The 16,533-nt window shown below is 35.3% G+C and overlaps 1 protein-coding gene across 1 annotated transcript in view; it reads right to left on the bottom strand.

Moving 5' to 3' along the window:
* Positions 1–233: 233 nt before the first annotated feature.
* LOC129220880 (cubilin-like) overlaps positions 234–16,533 on the bottom strand; it is a 156,988-nt gene continuing 140,688 nt past the window's right edge. Inside the window, 9 exon segments of the mRNA XM_054855315.1 lie at positions 234–720; positions 2,283–2,543; positions 3,228–3,374; positions 4,378–4,635; positions 7,832–7,846; positions 7,909–8,055; positions 13,319–13,687; positions 14,422–14,694; positions 15,322–15,579. Of these exon segments, the coding sequence (XP_054711290.1) occupies positions 428–720; positions 2,283–2,543; positions 3,228–3,374; positions 4,378–4,635; positions 7,832–7,846; positions 7,909–8,055; positions 13,319–13,687; positions 14,422–14,694; positions 15,322–15,579 (2,021 nt within the window). The 3' untranslated portion in view covers positions 234–427.

Genomic DNA, 16,533 nt, shown 5'->3' with positions numbered 1-16,533 from the left:
AAAGTATGAGGTCAGAGGTATTTTGATTAACCGTTGGTACCCTAAAAATACAAAAAAAAATTCTTCTTAATTAATGTATCTCCATTTCTTTTAAATTTTTTTTTCCAGTGGGAAAATCTTTTGTTTTTAGCTATCAATTCCCAGAGTTTTCAAGTAATTTGACGATATACATATTACAAAGCCACACTTCCATAAGTTTATGAATGAAAATCATGTGACCATTTCCTAAAAACTGCAGATGTGTCCCACGACGCAACTTAACAAAGTTACGTAATTAACACTCAAGTGTTGAACTACAATATAGCACTGTAATAACACAAAAATGATAACGAATCGCATTGCGTCTAGAATATAAAATCTTCAATTCCAAACACAATTCTCTTTTTGTAAACACAACAAATGCTCAATATAAGAGTGATGAAGAGTGTCACGATGCGTATTCGACTGTGGAATTTTGTGGTGTAGATTTGGAGTCATCCCAGTCCTCATCTCCATCTGGTCTGGGCGAAGACCAAACAGACGAATCGGAAGCTGCTGTTCTGATTGTAGAATTCTGCGAATTTCTAGAAGGTTCCAGCTCTTCTCTATGCTGTCGTCCTTGTCGTCTGCAAGGCAATTGTTCGAAATCGACTTGGACGCCACGGTGCACGTAACTTCCATGGTCGGAGTGGAACATTAGGCTTAGTGTGGAAGAATCACTCCATGGAAAAGTCAGTTCACCTGAAAGAATATTTTCTGTAATTTCAAGTCATAAATTTACAAAATTAAAATTTGCTTATATGTATTCTAGAGATATATGTTTTGCTTCGTGCTGCAATGTCATCAGATTTGTTGATCATTTATATTCAATTATCATGTTTTCAATTGCGCTTCTTTAACATCCCAAACGTTAGCACTGCATACGGAAAAATCTGAAAATGATAGACCTACTACTAAGGGTATGTTCGAATCGTTGCACCGGTTGTCGATTTGATGACTTCAGCGATTGATTTGATGACGTCACGATAAGTGTCCATTGGATGTTTTCATTCGTTTCTATTAGGGGGGGGGGACACGCCTGGTTCGTCACCGGTTAACCGATTACTCTATTCGAACATACTCTAATGCATCAATACGTATTAAAATGACAAAATTGGTTTTTTAAAAAAAAGTGTTCAATTTGACAATGGTATGGATAAAAATAATCTGCTCCTGACTACCTGTTTTATCATCAATTTTGTAGTTTTATGATTGGCAGCATTTAGCAAACCTTTCCTAAGCTTACTTAACAGTTAAAAATGACATTTGAATTTATTACAACTTTTTTCCATTCAGAATGATTTTCAAAAATTTTGTTCGTTGCCTCTGTTGACGGATGATCAAATTTGCTCACATTTTATCAGGTTTTTAATTTCAAAACCAGTTTATTCAACTGTAGAAGAATTGTGTAAAGTATTTTTATTTCATAATTTAATAATATTTTGACATGCTACAAAATGATTTAGAGCGCATTCAACTCAATCAGGTCGAAAACTGCTGTCAAAAACCGGTTTTCTTTGAAAAACAACTCAATCCGTTATTATTTCTTTTTTCAATTTTATTTCTATTTTAACGTTTTTTTTTTTTTTTTTTTTTTTGTGTGTGTTTCTCCAGCAAAATTTTAAAAAATATATTGAGCTGGTTTTGAAACTATACGTCTCGCATGTGAATGAATATTTTTGATTACTTCTTTTTAAAAGTTTTAGTTTGAAAAAATCATGTCCTCTTATTTCCCTATTTCGAATAAGTAGGAATGAGTACAATGGTCAGAGGAAGTATTGACAAGCTAAAGAGAATTTGGAACTGCTAAAAAATGAGTTCCAGAGTTTAAAAAAATTGTGCGTCGTAAAGATGGAAAACAGAAGGCAAAAAATTTAATTGTTGCCAAAAACAATCAAAAATAGTAGTAATTAAAATTTTAATTTTGTTTATAAAAGTTAACAAACTAATTTCAAGGCTGAACTTAAGCAATGTGTATTACGCTTTTAAACTGATCACTTGACTTAAATCAAAGAAATTCTCGGAAATCAGCATTATATGAAAAGTTTCAATGCACAAAACCTACAAATATATGCTTGCGTTTGCCTTAAAACTTATAGAGAAACCTTCCTCATAACTACTATTATTTTTCATTGTTTCTGACTATAATTGAGAAACAACTGCATCATTTTCGTCGCACAAAAAGATTACAGATCAGAATTTCAAAGCCCTCGCATAAAAAGGTTCACTTCAGAAAGTACACTATCCTTTTATTAATTACTCACGCGTTATTTGAAATAGTTGTCCATTGCAGTATCTCCTTCCTTCAAATTCTAAATAATCTACCAGACACGTTGCTGCGGGTAGTAGATCAAAGTCTCGGAAGAACAGCTTCAAGCTACAAAATCCTCTAAGCTGGACAAAAGTGTAGAGGCAATGAGTAGCTGGGTATCCATTGGGGAACTGAGGTGTTCGAAACACCCCGCGAGGTGTCGAAAAATAGGCTGTGTCGCAGGTTCCAGAAGAACTGCTTGTTCCAATAGTCGCTGGTGGAATAACATCTCTTGAATTTGTATCTGGTGCAACGGGAAGCACTGCAATAAAAAATTGTGTTACGCTCACATAAATGTGGAATAGTCTTAAGCAGTTTTCGGAATCGTGTCTTTATTTATTTAATGTTGAATCGTAGAGACAAGGAAAAAGCACTTGTTCAGCATGTGGACTGAATACGAAAATCTTAGTGAAACATTTTACACAATATTGGAAAATTCAGCATATGGTGGCAGGCCCGACTAAAGACCATCTCAGACTAATTAGAAGCTGGACAACTTAGCCTTGTGGGGGCCCGGCTTGAAATCAGAGTAGTATAAATTGTATAAGTTTTATGAGGGTAGACGCCCTGGTGACCAAACTGACAAGGCCTTGGCTCTCGGCGGTCCAGTATGATGGAGCTCAAATTTAGTCGCTCAAAATCAGAGCAGAAAGGTTGGTTCAAATCCAAATGAATCGTTCTTTATCGCGTGGCAAAATGTGTTAAAAAAGTTCTAGTGATAAAAATTTACTGAATAAACTATAGTATAATGAAATAAGTTTGAATACTATGTCAAAAGTTTTGTTGGAGCAATAACTTTTTTCTTGAAAAGGCACAAAATCCTTTTTATTTAAACGGATAGATACACAATTCTCAACTATTATAACAAAATTTTTAAAAGCATTTTAAATTTATTTACCCGGTGATATTGGCAACAAAGATGGAACAGACGCTGGACATATTCTAGCTTGTCTGATTTTAAGGATGAATCCAGGTCTTGGGTTGTCATGGTCGGAGCGGAATACGATGAGTTTGGTTCGATCAGCAGGATGAAACACATAATTCCCTAAAACAGAAAGGAAACACCACCGAAGATATAAAAATAGCAATAAAAGAATACACACACAAATTCAGGCACATTATGCAAAGCATTTATATTTTTGAAAAATATCCTTTTTTGCATCAGACGCTTTTGTCTCGTTTTTAAGTATTCTTGAAGAAATGTTTCACGTGTACTTGAGTGTTCTCTTTATTGCCTTTAATTTATAATTTTTCGGAACAGCTCTTATATGAATTGAATCTGTTCCACCATTAGCTCAATTCTTTTGCATTGCAAAAGGAGTTCCTTGTAACCACGAAACATGCACATGTAGATTTCCTGCTAATTTGTGCATAAAAGCTGTTTTTAGTTATTTCTCTTAGCTCTTGTAGTTTAGTATTTCCGCACATTTGTTTGTTTACCAAACCACTGTCTTTTGTACTTGTATTTGGCGAAACTGGTAGAAAATATGGGAAATTCTCTAAAAAAAAAGTGTTACATGGCACTAAAACCTTTTCAATTTTCATATTTTTAAAAGGTTTGCAGTTTCTGAGAAAGGCAATATACGTATTTTTGTTAAACTGCAAAAGTTCCCAAAACGTCTTCATTTCTTTTAGAGACATTGAGAATAAAATTTATAATGTTGACAAAAGTTGTTATTATGCAATATTTTTCCTTTGTTTTCTTTATTTTTGACTCATGAATCAATTCTTAAATTAACACTTCATTAATATCATCTATAATCAATGTAAATATACAAAAAATATGGAAGTATCGAAAAATTTTAAAATACTCATCAACTAACTTTTCATGTGAATTCTGATCAAACATTGGAAATAGATCATCTATAGTTGAAAAAATTAGATTTCAAAAAACCTATACATTATACGTGCCATTTTAAAAGTTCAGGGAAAAAAATAGAAATTTCTAACCTTTTTGAAAACTAAGTTAGGTTTATTTTCTTTTCGTTCCTATTTTCTATTTTTTCCATACTTCCATTTTTTGATATTTATAGTTAAATTGTACTTACGAACGGACTGAGGTGGCAAAATTCCGCAAAGCTTTTCTCCATCAATCTCCAGGTAGTCCTTCTGGCACTGGTAATAATCCTCCAGATCAAAATTTACAAAGGTCACCTCCAGACCGCAGATGTCGGAGCTGGACCTGATGACCACATATCGACAGTACGTTCCAGATGGATAAAATCGAGGATGTTCTGGACTCGCAATGGTAAATTCCTCAAGACCAAAACTTTGATCACATCGCCTCGAAGAAGGTGGAGGTTCCTCTGGTAAAGCAAATGGAGAATTATTTAGGAAAATGCAAGTTTTTGTTTTGGAATGCAGAATTAACTGCTATTCTGGTATGCAAAAATAAATCGATTTAATATCTTATCTATTTTTGAAATTATAGTCAAGAAGCTTGTATTCAGTTACAGTGCAAGTCAGATTAATTTAGAGTGAGTGTTAACTGTTCTAGTGTAATATCGGGTATCCCTGGAATTGGCACTTGAAATAGCTACTAAGTATATTTGAAAACATATGAGCAGAGTATTTTTTTTTCTTTTTCGAAGTTACAGTGAAGGATAATAATTACCCCTTCCTTTTTTGGAACTATTGTAATTTTACGTTTGTTTTGCTTAAGTTTACGTAAGTTCAATATTATATTTTTTGAGTAACCGAGAAGGAAATGTTGGCTCTTAATATCATTCTCGTTGAAAAAAATATTTTCCAAGGAACACCTGTTTTTAAAGTTTTAATACCGCGGTAACATTTGGATGACCTAAAAATAACAGAATTATCAAAACTAAGACGATAGTGTAAAGTCCCTCTAAATAAGCCTAAAAAATTGAAAGAGAAGAACAGATTTTTTTTTTTTTTTTAATTTCATTCAATTTTTTATTTGAAAAAGTTAAAAAAAAAACTTTATTTTCGTTGTTTAAGTTATTCTTGAAGAAGCTTTCCCATGCGCAATTACTTGACATTGCATTACATCTTAGGAATCGTTACCCGACTTATCACTTATGTTCGAAGTCGAAAAGAAAATTTCTGTAGGCACAACTTTGTTTAGATACTATGTTCTGCCTTATTACGTCGTAGAAACCTCAATATTACTCATGCAATTTATACAGTAGAGTTCCAAAAAACTGGGGACTCGATAACTCGGTACAATCCAGAAAATTCGGCCATTCTTTAGTCCGACGAATTCTCTCGAAAAACCAGCTGCGAGCATTCCTCATTACTCGGCATTTTCAAACTGGGCCACTTTCACGGTTCACTATAAGTCGAGTTTTCAGGACTCGGTTGGTTTTTTAATTGCTTATTGAGGACTTCAAGCACGCTCCAGACATTACTGCAAAAATCGCCGACGCAAAAGAACAGCATAGAACTTGATGCAACAATGAATAATAAAATACAACTAGCTAAACTTCAGATCAGTTGGGCAACCTTAAACCATTAATGATCTAAGGGGGGGGACCAGACGGGGGGAGGGGCAGAGTACTGAGTTGAAAGTTTTTCAAACCTAGTTTTTATTCTTGAAGAGATGAAGAGAACACGTCCTGAGAAAACAAATTGGGTTTAATAGGAAAAAATTACTAATATTTGGGGAAAATCTTAATTAATTGAAAAAAAATATTTATATTAAAAAATTTCAATAGTAACAATTTTTTAGTCAGCGAATTTCCCCACCCCCTGCTCCTAAATCTTTGTTTTTTTCTATTGTTTTTCTAGTTCGTCTGAAAGTAAGAAAATCTTACAAATGGATTACTTTTCGAAGCTTCCACCACCCCCCATACACACACTCCGAAAGCATTAGGCAAATCCATTAAAATTGCGTTCTGGAGCTTCAATTTCAAAAAATTACCGGCCTTAATGTTACTAAATGTGGTCTCAGAATCACGATTTTAAGACTTAGATTTTAGAGAGCATTTAGGAAAGTGCCCCCGAACCGCCTTCCTCATAAGTTTTTAGGACCTTAAGTTTGAAAATTTCCCAGAGGATAGCTCCCAAACCCCCTTCCCGTAAAATCTTCAAAGTTTGTTTACAATTACGTCTTTGGGACTTCAATTTGGAAAAATTGGAGGGAAGAGGAGGAACTGATTTCGCTTTTTTTTTAATTGATCGGGGACAGTCCCTGAGCTCTATCGTTTACCCTAACATCAATAATTATGGCTTATCATCACGTTTTTAAGGCTTCAGTTTGAGCCCCTTGCATCTTTCTTCCCCCCAAAAAAAGTCTAAAATTGCGTTTTTTAAGCTACAAGTTTCACATTTTTTTCGTGAGGGGCTGGGGGTAGAGTGCCTAGACCTCCCTCCCCCTCTACCTATCAAATGAAATTTTCTTCCAATTCGTCCCCCGCCCTCCCCTTAAATATTTTCTAGTTGCGCCACTGCTTCACACTAGATTATTCGCAACTCTCGCATTCTCTTTTTCACAACCTAAAATATTTCATTTCACTTTGAACTTGATCTGTGAAACAGGTAGAAATAAATGAATTTTTAGCAGTGTCTGTCAAGAGATTTTTAACTCTACTATTTAATATCTGGAAGAAAATTTAAATAGTGAAGTGAAAGTTTTTGCAACAGTGCTCAAAATGAAAAAACACACTACATAATAACAGTAGTGAAGAACCAGAGCACAAGATAGCAAATTAATTGCATAGACGTGTTTTGGGTCTCAGGGAACCCCTTTGTCAATACAGAAAGCGTGCTTTTATCTACGTTGTTTACTACTGTAATTTTGATGTGCAAAGGTTTATTTTATTTCAAATTCCTTTCACAGAAAATAATGATATTAAAAAACAACACGCAAACCATCAAAGATAGGTTGATGTTAACACTGAAAAAAAATGCGCTCTTCCATGATGCCATTTTAGCAGATTTCACATTAACAGTATGATGTAGTGAGAAACAAAGGTAAGTATAAGTGGACTTTATTAAAATTTGAGTAAAACACGTTTAAAGTTCAGAATCTAGGTAGACTTTCAATGAATTTTTATTTTCTAAATCATGCTGTACTGTGACACTTACCAGGGCAACTAGTACCATGTCTTGCCCCAGAACGGAAGAGAGGTTCTCCTACTACTTGTACTGACTATCTTCATTTTATTTTTTTATTTATTTATTTATTTTTTGCACTTACATCCCTTTGCTTCTCACTGCTTCATACATTCTTACGCTGTTATTATTTGCAGAGTCTCCCACTGATCACTTGAAATAAAGCTGATCACTGTCAAAACATTAAATAAATGTCAATCTGCTCAGTCAAAATCATGAATTTAGCACACTTTTTTTAGTTTTTTTTTTTTTGATATAAAATTATTTTCGCACTCTTTAAATGTTTTCAGCTATGATATGTATATTCTCTTCGTAAAACGAAAACCTACACAAACTTAGAAATTATAACATTTTACAGATTTAAAAAAATAATGAAAAATCATTTCTAAAAAAAAGTTTTCATATTTTCTGTGACGAATTTCAAACATTCTTCTGTTCTACCTATATTTGACATGACACATATTTGAAAACAAAGTTACCTCCTATTCTGGCTATATCAGAACCTCCTGTTGGAGTCACAGGCGCTAAAGCAGAGGGTGGAGAGCCTCCACAAGGTACCTGTCGACCCCTTATGAGAAAGCCACCACCAGGGGGTATATGGTCGGCGCTGAAGTGAATCAGCTTCTCGGAAGACTGAAAGTCGTACAAACCTACAAAGGAGATAATGTTTCAGAAACAGTGAATCCACTCACACATTGCAAAGTTATCAATATAAAAGAATCCAGTCTATTAACGTCATACAAAACAATACATACTTCTTGCGTAATTTTGCAGAAATATATGGAAAAAATCCGTCAAATTGTAAATGTTTCGCACGTGTGATAAGATTGTATTCATATCAGGTGTGGTAATTTTTACTCGTAGAACTAATCCACAAAATGGGTATGAATGAATAATTGATCATGAATCGACTGAAGCATGAGAAAGAGCGAAAACTGCAAAATACTTCTATCATAACTCAGATTAGTTGCTCGTCAAATGTATTCACCGAAACCAGATACTTAATGATAGGAAATTCAAGCGTTGATAATTTAATGATGCAGTTCACAGGGATTTAATTTGGTGAAAGAAAATGGCATAATCGGAGATAGAAAAACATACAGCTACAGGATCAATTTTATAAATGCTATGTGCAGACATTTCGCACTTAAGTTGTTTAGGGAAATGCACATTAAAATTAAAATAAAAAAAGGGTTCCTCTATAAACTAACGTTTAGCAAATACGACTTTTGTTTTTCCCACGTGCCTCGAAACTTGTTGTAAAATCACAAATTCAGAATCATAATCGCCATAACTAGTAACTTCTTTCATTAGCTTACAAATTATCTAACTTACGTACTGAAACTACCGTGTAAATATTCAAACCAACTTGTAAATATCAAAACAAGTCCAAAACAGTGTTTCATAATTGCGATACAACTAGTTACGGCAACCTTTTTTTTTCTTTCTTTTTTTTAGCAATCTTCTTTGAAAGAAGTAAATTTAGCTCTGCGAGCTATGGTCCTCAAAAATCTCTCTTTTCTTACGATAAACATGAATCTATGGTTAGTCATCTTGGATCTCTTGGTATGCATAAACTTTCGGATCTCTTTTATCTCTTCTGGAATCTTGGCCATCTCCCCAGCAAATGGAAGAGAGCTTTTTATTATTACCTGTCTTAAAACTTGTCAAAGATGCCTGCTTTCCCTGCATCTTCAGGCCCATTGCGCTAACATGTTTTGTTCCTAAAGTAATACAGATACTTGTTCTTGCCAGATTGAACCTCCATCTAAATTCTAGAGATTTGCCTTTGAGAAAAAAAATACGATTATAGAAGTGGGTACACCACAATTAATCAGATCATGTTTTTCTGCCAGAGTTTTTGTGACGCTCAGAACATGAAACCGATCAACCATACTGCTTCCGTTTGATTGGACATGTCTGGGGTCTTTGACAAACTTTGGCTTCAGCTGTTTACTTCCAAACTTCATAACTCTTTCGGTAGGAGGGGTTGAACCCATTCTCTGAAACTCAGACTTCCTCTGGAACAGATCCATAAGAGTGAAATTCCACAACACTCTGTCAGGGATTTTTTCAGCCTTAAACGAGGCATTCTATATTGATCGGTTATAAGTCTCGTCCTGTTTTTTCTTTACATTTCTGGTACCAAAAAAGAAATAACTAAGCAATATAATGTGGGAATCTTTACTGAAGATGTCATCTTCCAGCAATCTGGCTCATACATTGATGAAATTGAGTTTGATCTCAATCGTGCTCTGGCAAGACATATTCTTTTGCCAAACGTCACAAACTAATTTTTAACAACTCGAAATCATTGACAACCATCTTCATAGCCAACAGGTTGCTCTTCAATTATCAAACTGTGACATTCATTAATGGTACTCAACTAAATTTTGTAAAAAATGCCAAATACTTAGGTCAATGCCAAATACCTTGGACTAAGGGATTACTTGCAATAAGCATGTTGAGGTACAAGTGATCAAAGGCAAAAAAAACTTAATATCCCGCAGTTCTTCTCTGGTCGGGATTGGGAAGCGGAAGCCAGCACACTCCGGTTAACATACGTTTCTCTTGTTACACAACTACTAGAGAACGGCTTCCCTATCTTGTCTTGCGCTTTCTACACCAATCTCAATAAACTTAAAAAAGTGCAGCAGAGTTCTGCTAAACTTACTACAGGAATCCACCATAGTTGTCCAATGACAACGTGCTCTTCGCCAGCAATCTTCCCCCTCTTTCGCTGTAGAAAAACTTATTGCCTCATAAAATACTATAACAAACTTTAGTTACAGCAATCAACGTATGCTGCTGTTTACCTACGAGCTTGGACATTTTTATCAACGTCTAAAAAAGCATTTAAGCTCTTCAACTTCACAAAAACGCAGGGTTTTAGTTACGCTTTGGTGGAACCCTTCTCTTGAAACTCTAGGGCGCCAGGTTCGAACTTAATGGAATTCCTTACTATGATGAACTATCGTTTAGTGGACGATAGTTCATCATAGTGGGCGAGATCATAGTAGACGAGAAACTACGAGAACCCGTCCCTAAGTAGACAACTGGCATTGGAGACCAACCATAAAATCCCTCAGTCAGTGTTGAAGATGTACGAGCAGAGATGTGGTAGCAGAGGCCAGGGTGAAGTCTCTTGTAGGGAATTGAACATTGCTACTACCGGTGCTTTGGAGTGCAAGATCAAGAACACAAAATTTTTGTTCGATTTTTAGATCATAACTTATTGCTATAAGGAGGAGTTTGCTCTGATTGTTAAAAGGAGGAATGTGTTACAAGTTGAGGATCAATTCCAAAACTCCTAGATCGTAACAGATATCTATGCTTCAATTCAGCACCTCTTTAACTGGACTATTTGGGGGGATCTGGATAGCCTAGGCAGCTTAGATCTTATAAATATCTTTTTTCTGGACACATTATGAATTTTCAGTCACTGAGGGATCCCAGGTAATGATGACTTCAGCCAATATCGTTACATTGTAATATTTTACGATTCAACAATGAAGAATTTAGATAATATGCAAATCGACAATAAATATTAACAAGTAAGTTACATACTTGTGTAAATTGGTGATGACTTTCTTGGTGCACTATAGTCAATATATCATTACACGCTAACACTTACGGAATAAGTATGAAGTGTGTTAGTAATTAAACTTAGTTAAACCATTACGCACATGATGGAACTAATGTTTAGTTTATGCATATATCATAACCAATATCGCTATATTATAACACTTGCGATATAAAATGCGTCATTAAAACCCTTCGTCGGTTTATTTCAAGGTATTTAGCTAGCAAGATTCAAAAACCATTTGAAATGAATCACAGTAAGATTTCTCTATCCCTCCAAGCTAAATGCTGCTTTTTCCATTAAAAATCCATTATCAGTTGAATGCTAGACTATTTCTGTCAGCTTAATAATCCTCTTAAAATCGATCGAGAATGATAACTTCATAAAACACTGAAAATAAAATCGAATAGAAAACCGAAGTTCTTTTTTTCTTTAGGTTTGATGCACGTTTGTTTGAAAGGGAAGAACATTAGCATTTAGATAGGAGTTTCAAGAATTCAAGCATCTCTGTTTGAATATTAGTCTGCAGTGCCTGTGCATATAATTTACATGAGCTTTCGCTTCTTGAAATTTGTACTCCTGTTTACAAAAGACAAGATTTTGAGAGAATACTTTAAAATACATGCTTATTCAAATATTTGCAATTCTCGCTTAAAATGAAGTGAAATTAAAATCAATTAACATTTATAATTTTTATTTTAAGACCGAAACAAGAAATAATTGATATGATTTTTAAAATAATTATTAATTTGATAAAACCTGGCTTGAGAGAGGCAGTTTCTGGAATTTAGAAGGCAAAAATTGAATTAAAGATAGTAATATTTACGAGTACTTTATGAAAATATGCCAAAAAAAAGCATTAAAAAAATTGCTCGTTTGTTATAATTTTGCCATGTGTTGCTAAGCATCTGTCACGAAAGTTTTACTTTGTTACATAATACTGAATGAAAGAATAGAACAGTTCAATTTTCTGAGTTACTGATAATGTCTTGCGTCTTTCATTAGTAAATAAGATTGGTTGGATTTTATTTCTACCACCTCTAATATTCTTTTAAGGCAAAAAATAAAATAAATCATTTTACGCTTCATAAAACTACATGCAACGGACTGATTTGAAGGAAAGAAGTAAGCGTAGGTAATTTTCCTTCCGATTCCACAACTTTGCCATGGTTGCAGGCTTAGAATCGGAGTCGGACTAATTTAGGGGTAAAGAAGTCGTAGTCGAAGGCTCTAAAATTACAAGAGTCGGAGTAAAGGTGGGAGAGTCCTAAAAACGATTGATTTTGTTAAGACTTAGGATATCCTTAGAGATAAGTCCTCAGGGTATCTAGAAAAAAAAATCCGTAGTACGTTCTGAAAAGATGCGGATCACTTTAGGTCATCCGTAGGCCTAAAAAAAGTTCATCCATGGGACGTCCTGCGAGACGTGTCTAAGGATCGCCATATTTTATCCATTTTGGTATCGAACCAGATTTGGACGTTCAGGACATAAAATGGACATTCAGAAGACTTTTTGTGCTGTCTGGGTGGGTTCCCTCCGAATTCGAAAATCTGCCATGGTTGGAATCAATGTCGGAGTCGGACCGATTTGGGGATCGAGTTGGAGTCGAAAGCTCTGAAATTCCAAGAGCCGGAGTAGGAGCTAGTGTCGGTCACTTTCCCTCTGACTCCGCAGCCCTGTAATAAATACAGCAGCCTAGTAAATAATGTTAATTCAATGAACTAGTGTTTATCAAGTCAATTATTTTCGTCAAGTATAATTGCAGTCTTAATAGATTTTCGTCATCTTCACCGATAGTGGATTCACTGGTTTGGCAGCCGTAGTAATACATTTTGAGGGACTACCGAGAGATAAACATAACTGAGAAAAGTATTTTTCATGTGTCTTTTTGGATCCCCTATGTCGTGGTGGTCTCTCGAAGTTGTGACATGGTAAATCCATCACCGATCTCCACCAAGTACTAATTGTTTCATCTCCTAATCCATTACACGTTCATTTATTCCTTTCATTATTGTCTCAAGCTGCTGATCTAGGGGACTATATCATCGCCTTAGAACAACCGACGGATAACTTACTGTTATTCCTAGACTTGGATGTTTTAATGTTGTTCTAAGGTGAGGATATGTGATTAGACTGATTAGAGTAAATTTAAGAGTAACAGAATAGTTTTAGTATTAGTACTAAAATTTTGCAACATATTATATAAAATTCATAAAGCTAACTAATGTTTGAGCAAAAGGAATCTAGTCTCAGGCAAGTCACAAGAACGAAGAATGAAAAAAATACTTTTATTAAATAAAGAAACATGCTTTTCGATAAAAGTACTTACGAACAGAATAAGGATTAATGGTTCCACAAAGTCTATCAGCGTCGATCCGCAAATGGCTTGCATAGCAAAGTCTGCTATCTGGAAGTTGAAATCTTTCAAACGTCAACTCCAGGTGACATATTAATGGGGTAGACCTTCGCACTATGTATCGACAGTCAACACTTGATGTAAGCCCATGAGGATAGTATGGACTGCGAAGTTCAAAACCGGGACCTTGGAGCAACTCATCACATGTTGGAGGAGGGACTCTGGAAGTTGGACTGTTGGGTCCACATGGCATTTGTTGAATTTGGAGTAACATTCTTGGCCTTGGCAACTGAGACGAAACGGGACGGATTATCATGGTGTAGTCGAGAAAATCGTAGTCCCCTGAAAAATGTTGTTCAAATTTTCAAAATTCAGAAATTTGTAAGAATTGGAAGATTTACTCGCTAAAACACAAAACTACAGTTACACAATAATGTTTAGCTAATCGACGATAATGTTATATTGCAGGAACCGGATAAAGTCTTTTAAATACATGCATAGATGTACATAAAGTCCTAACCTATCAATAAAATGCATGCTTTACTCCCATTAGACTTTACCGACTATGTTACTTACTTCACTGTCTACAGCTCTGTAATATGGCAATAGCACAAGGTATCATTCCATCAAAACAGTATTAAGAGGTGAAACAATCTGGTATCCTACGAAAAAGACACTGTAAATCGCCCCGTTGTTAGAACCTAAAACTATGTCAAGGTCCATAATGAGTGATTCATCTTTTCTTGGAGTAATTGTGTCATAATTATAAAAAAAACTCTGTCCCACACTGAACAGCACAGTATGAATAAGGTGACTTTCGCAGGCTTAAATGAAGACGAAAATTTTCATACCGATTTTTTGAAACAATTTTATCCTCCCCAGCGCCAAAATCGAGTATCCTGTTTTGCTGATACTTTAAGAGAAAATTATGTTGGATTTTTAATCAAGAAATTTAAAATTATTACTTTTTATTCACCTTAAATGAATTGAAACTTTAAACACACTTTGAAACAAATAATTTTCAGAAGAGCATAAGCAGAAACTGTTTAGAAATGAAAAAGGAGATACAAGCATACTTATGGTATAAGATGGCAACCGTCCACATAAGGTATGTTCCCCAATCTGTACGAACTGTCTGGGACAGTCACGTCCGTCTCCCATGTCAAAGGTCACGAAGGTCACCCGAAGACTGCATGTGTCAGAACCAAGACGGTGCACGTTGTATACGCATTGCACCGTCTGACCATAGTCACTTCCTGCTCTGACGTCCGGCCACTTGATCTCAAAATAAGACCCCGTCAAGTGGCCACCGCATCCAGGAATAGATGGAGTACTTTCTGATACTGTACCTGCAAGAAATATCAGCGATATATAGGGAATGTGAATTTTTAGAAGAGCATAAACAATTTATTTACTGGTGAAAACGCTTAGTCTAGTCGATAGTAATACATGTCCTATTGGAAACTGTTATAAAAGAAAACATTGTAGTGAAGTATACAAAAGATCAAACCTTTCTGACCACTCCGTAATGTGATCATCCCAATATTCTGAATACATTTTAATGGTCTCAGCGAAGCTCCATAGACATAACCTAGGATAACCTCTCTTTACTCAAAACACCCTATAATATGAGGACTTCGGTATTATGACCGCCATTTTTAACCTTGTTCACTAATTACATTTATATAGACTGAACATGTTCACAGTCGGTAGAAAGGGAGGGCTGTATTTTTCTTTTTTTTTCTAATTATAACGCGTACTGAAACAAAATACTTCCTAGCAGACAATGTATCTCTTCACTAATCAAATAATATTGCGAAGCAATCTTCAGTGATTGGCGAACGTCAACGAATGTTTGCCAATGCTATTATCGGGGAAATATAGGTGCTATTTGGGACCAAGAGGTTTCAATGAATGATGTATCGACCATCGTCTTAATTTCAATCAAAATCAGCATGATTTCTATATTTACTTACTTCCTCTAGAGGGCGGCACATGGCCTACAGGAGGAGGCACATTGCCTATAGGAGGTGGCACAGGTCCCCTTGGCGGTGGTATATGACCTCTAGGTGGTGGCACTGGTCCTCTACGTGGTGGTAGAGGAGCAGGTGCTGTTGAGGTTCCACTACAAGGTACTTGTCGGTAGGTGATAAGAAAACCTTTATTAGTAACTACACTGTCGCTGATGAAGTTCAAGATCACTTCTGTAGCTGGCCCATAAGACGGCTCTAGTTCTAAAAGAAGGAAAATTAAACTCAAGTAGTATGGGGCAGGAAATTATATATACATGCATACGATTGAACAAAAGGAACATGGATTGACCCAATCTTGTAAGATAGATTTTCTTTTTTCGAGCTGGATTTGTTTACTTTTTATTGACGTTAAGTTCCATGTTTGTTCGTACCAGTCTTCGTATTGCTATGACTCTTGAATTTTCGCTATAACAAGACCAGTTTTATTTGCTTTAGACTAAACTTGGGCATGTTGAATTTCTATAGATATATTCCGTTCATTGCCTTAATATCACGCTAAATGTGCAAATTTCGTGCTCTATTTAATTTAGAACATAAATCAAATTGAATATGGATTTTCATTTCACGGTTATCGTTAAGGAGCACAATCCAGTTTTAAGACAAAATTTCTCTTATTTATAAAAATATTAAATGAATAATAAATTTCTGGGAATACTAGATATTTTATGGGAATATCAAACCAACATTCCAGGGATTTTTTATTCATATTTTTTTCTTTTCCGAGACAGGTAGCTGAAACGAGAAGGGAAAAAAAAGAAGAGATTGCATCTTTTTATCTGCAGTTGCAATTGCAATCTGCAGTTTTTCAATGCATGATGGTTCAATAACCATCATGCATTGGAAATTTTTACTTAAACTTGTATTCTTGTGTTTTTTTTATTTATTATTTTCACTTAACCGTTGAATGGCGTTCTTTTCTTATTGAGGTCCTCAGGGCCTACATGCACGGGTGTTCCTCCTGCGAGGGTGAGAGCGAACTTCTCCGGCTCCTACTCCCATGTCTTCTAGAACCGAACTGGCTTGTACTCGATCCTCTCGACTTTATCCAGCCCGTGGAAATAATTTGAATTTTCACGTCTTGAATTCAAATTATATTTTTCGCAATTCTGATTGCGATAGGAGCTTTTTTTCGAAACAAGAAACCCAACGACTTGT

The sequence above is a fragment of the Uloborus diversus genome, chromosome 4 (assembly GCF_026930045.1).
Source record: "Uloborus diversus isolate 005 chromosome 4, Udiv.v.3.1, whole genome shotgun sequence".
NCBI classification, from domain to species: domain Eukaryota; kingdom Metazoa; phylum Arthropoda; class Arachnida; order Araneae; family Uloboridae; genus Uloborus; species Uloborus diversus.
The sequence above is the reverse complement of the archived record's forward strand: the minus strand, read 5'-3'. Positions and strand labels throughout refer to the sequence as shown.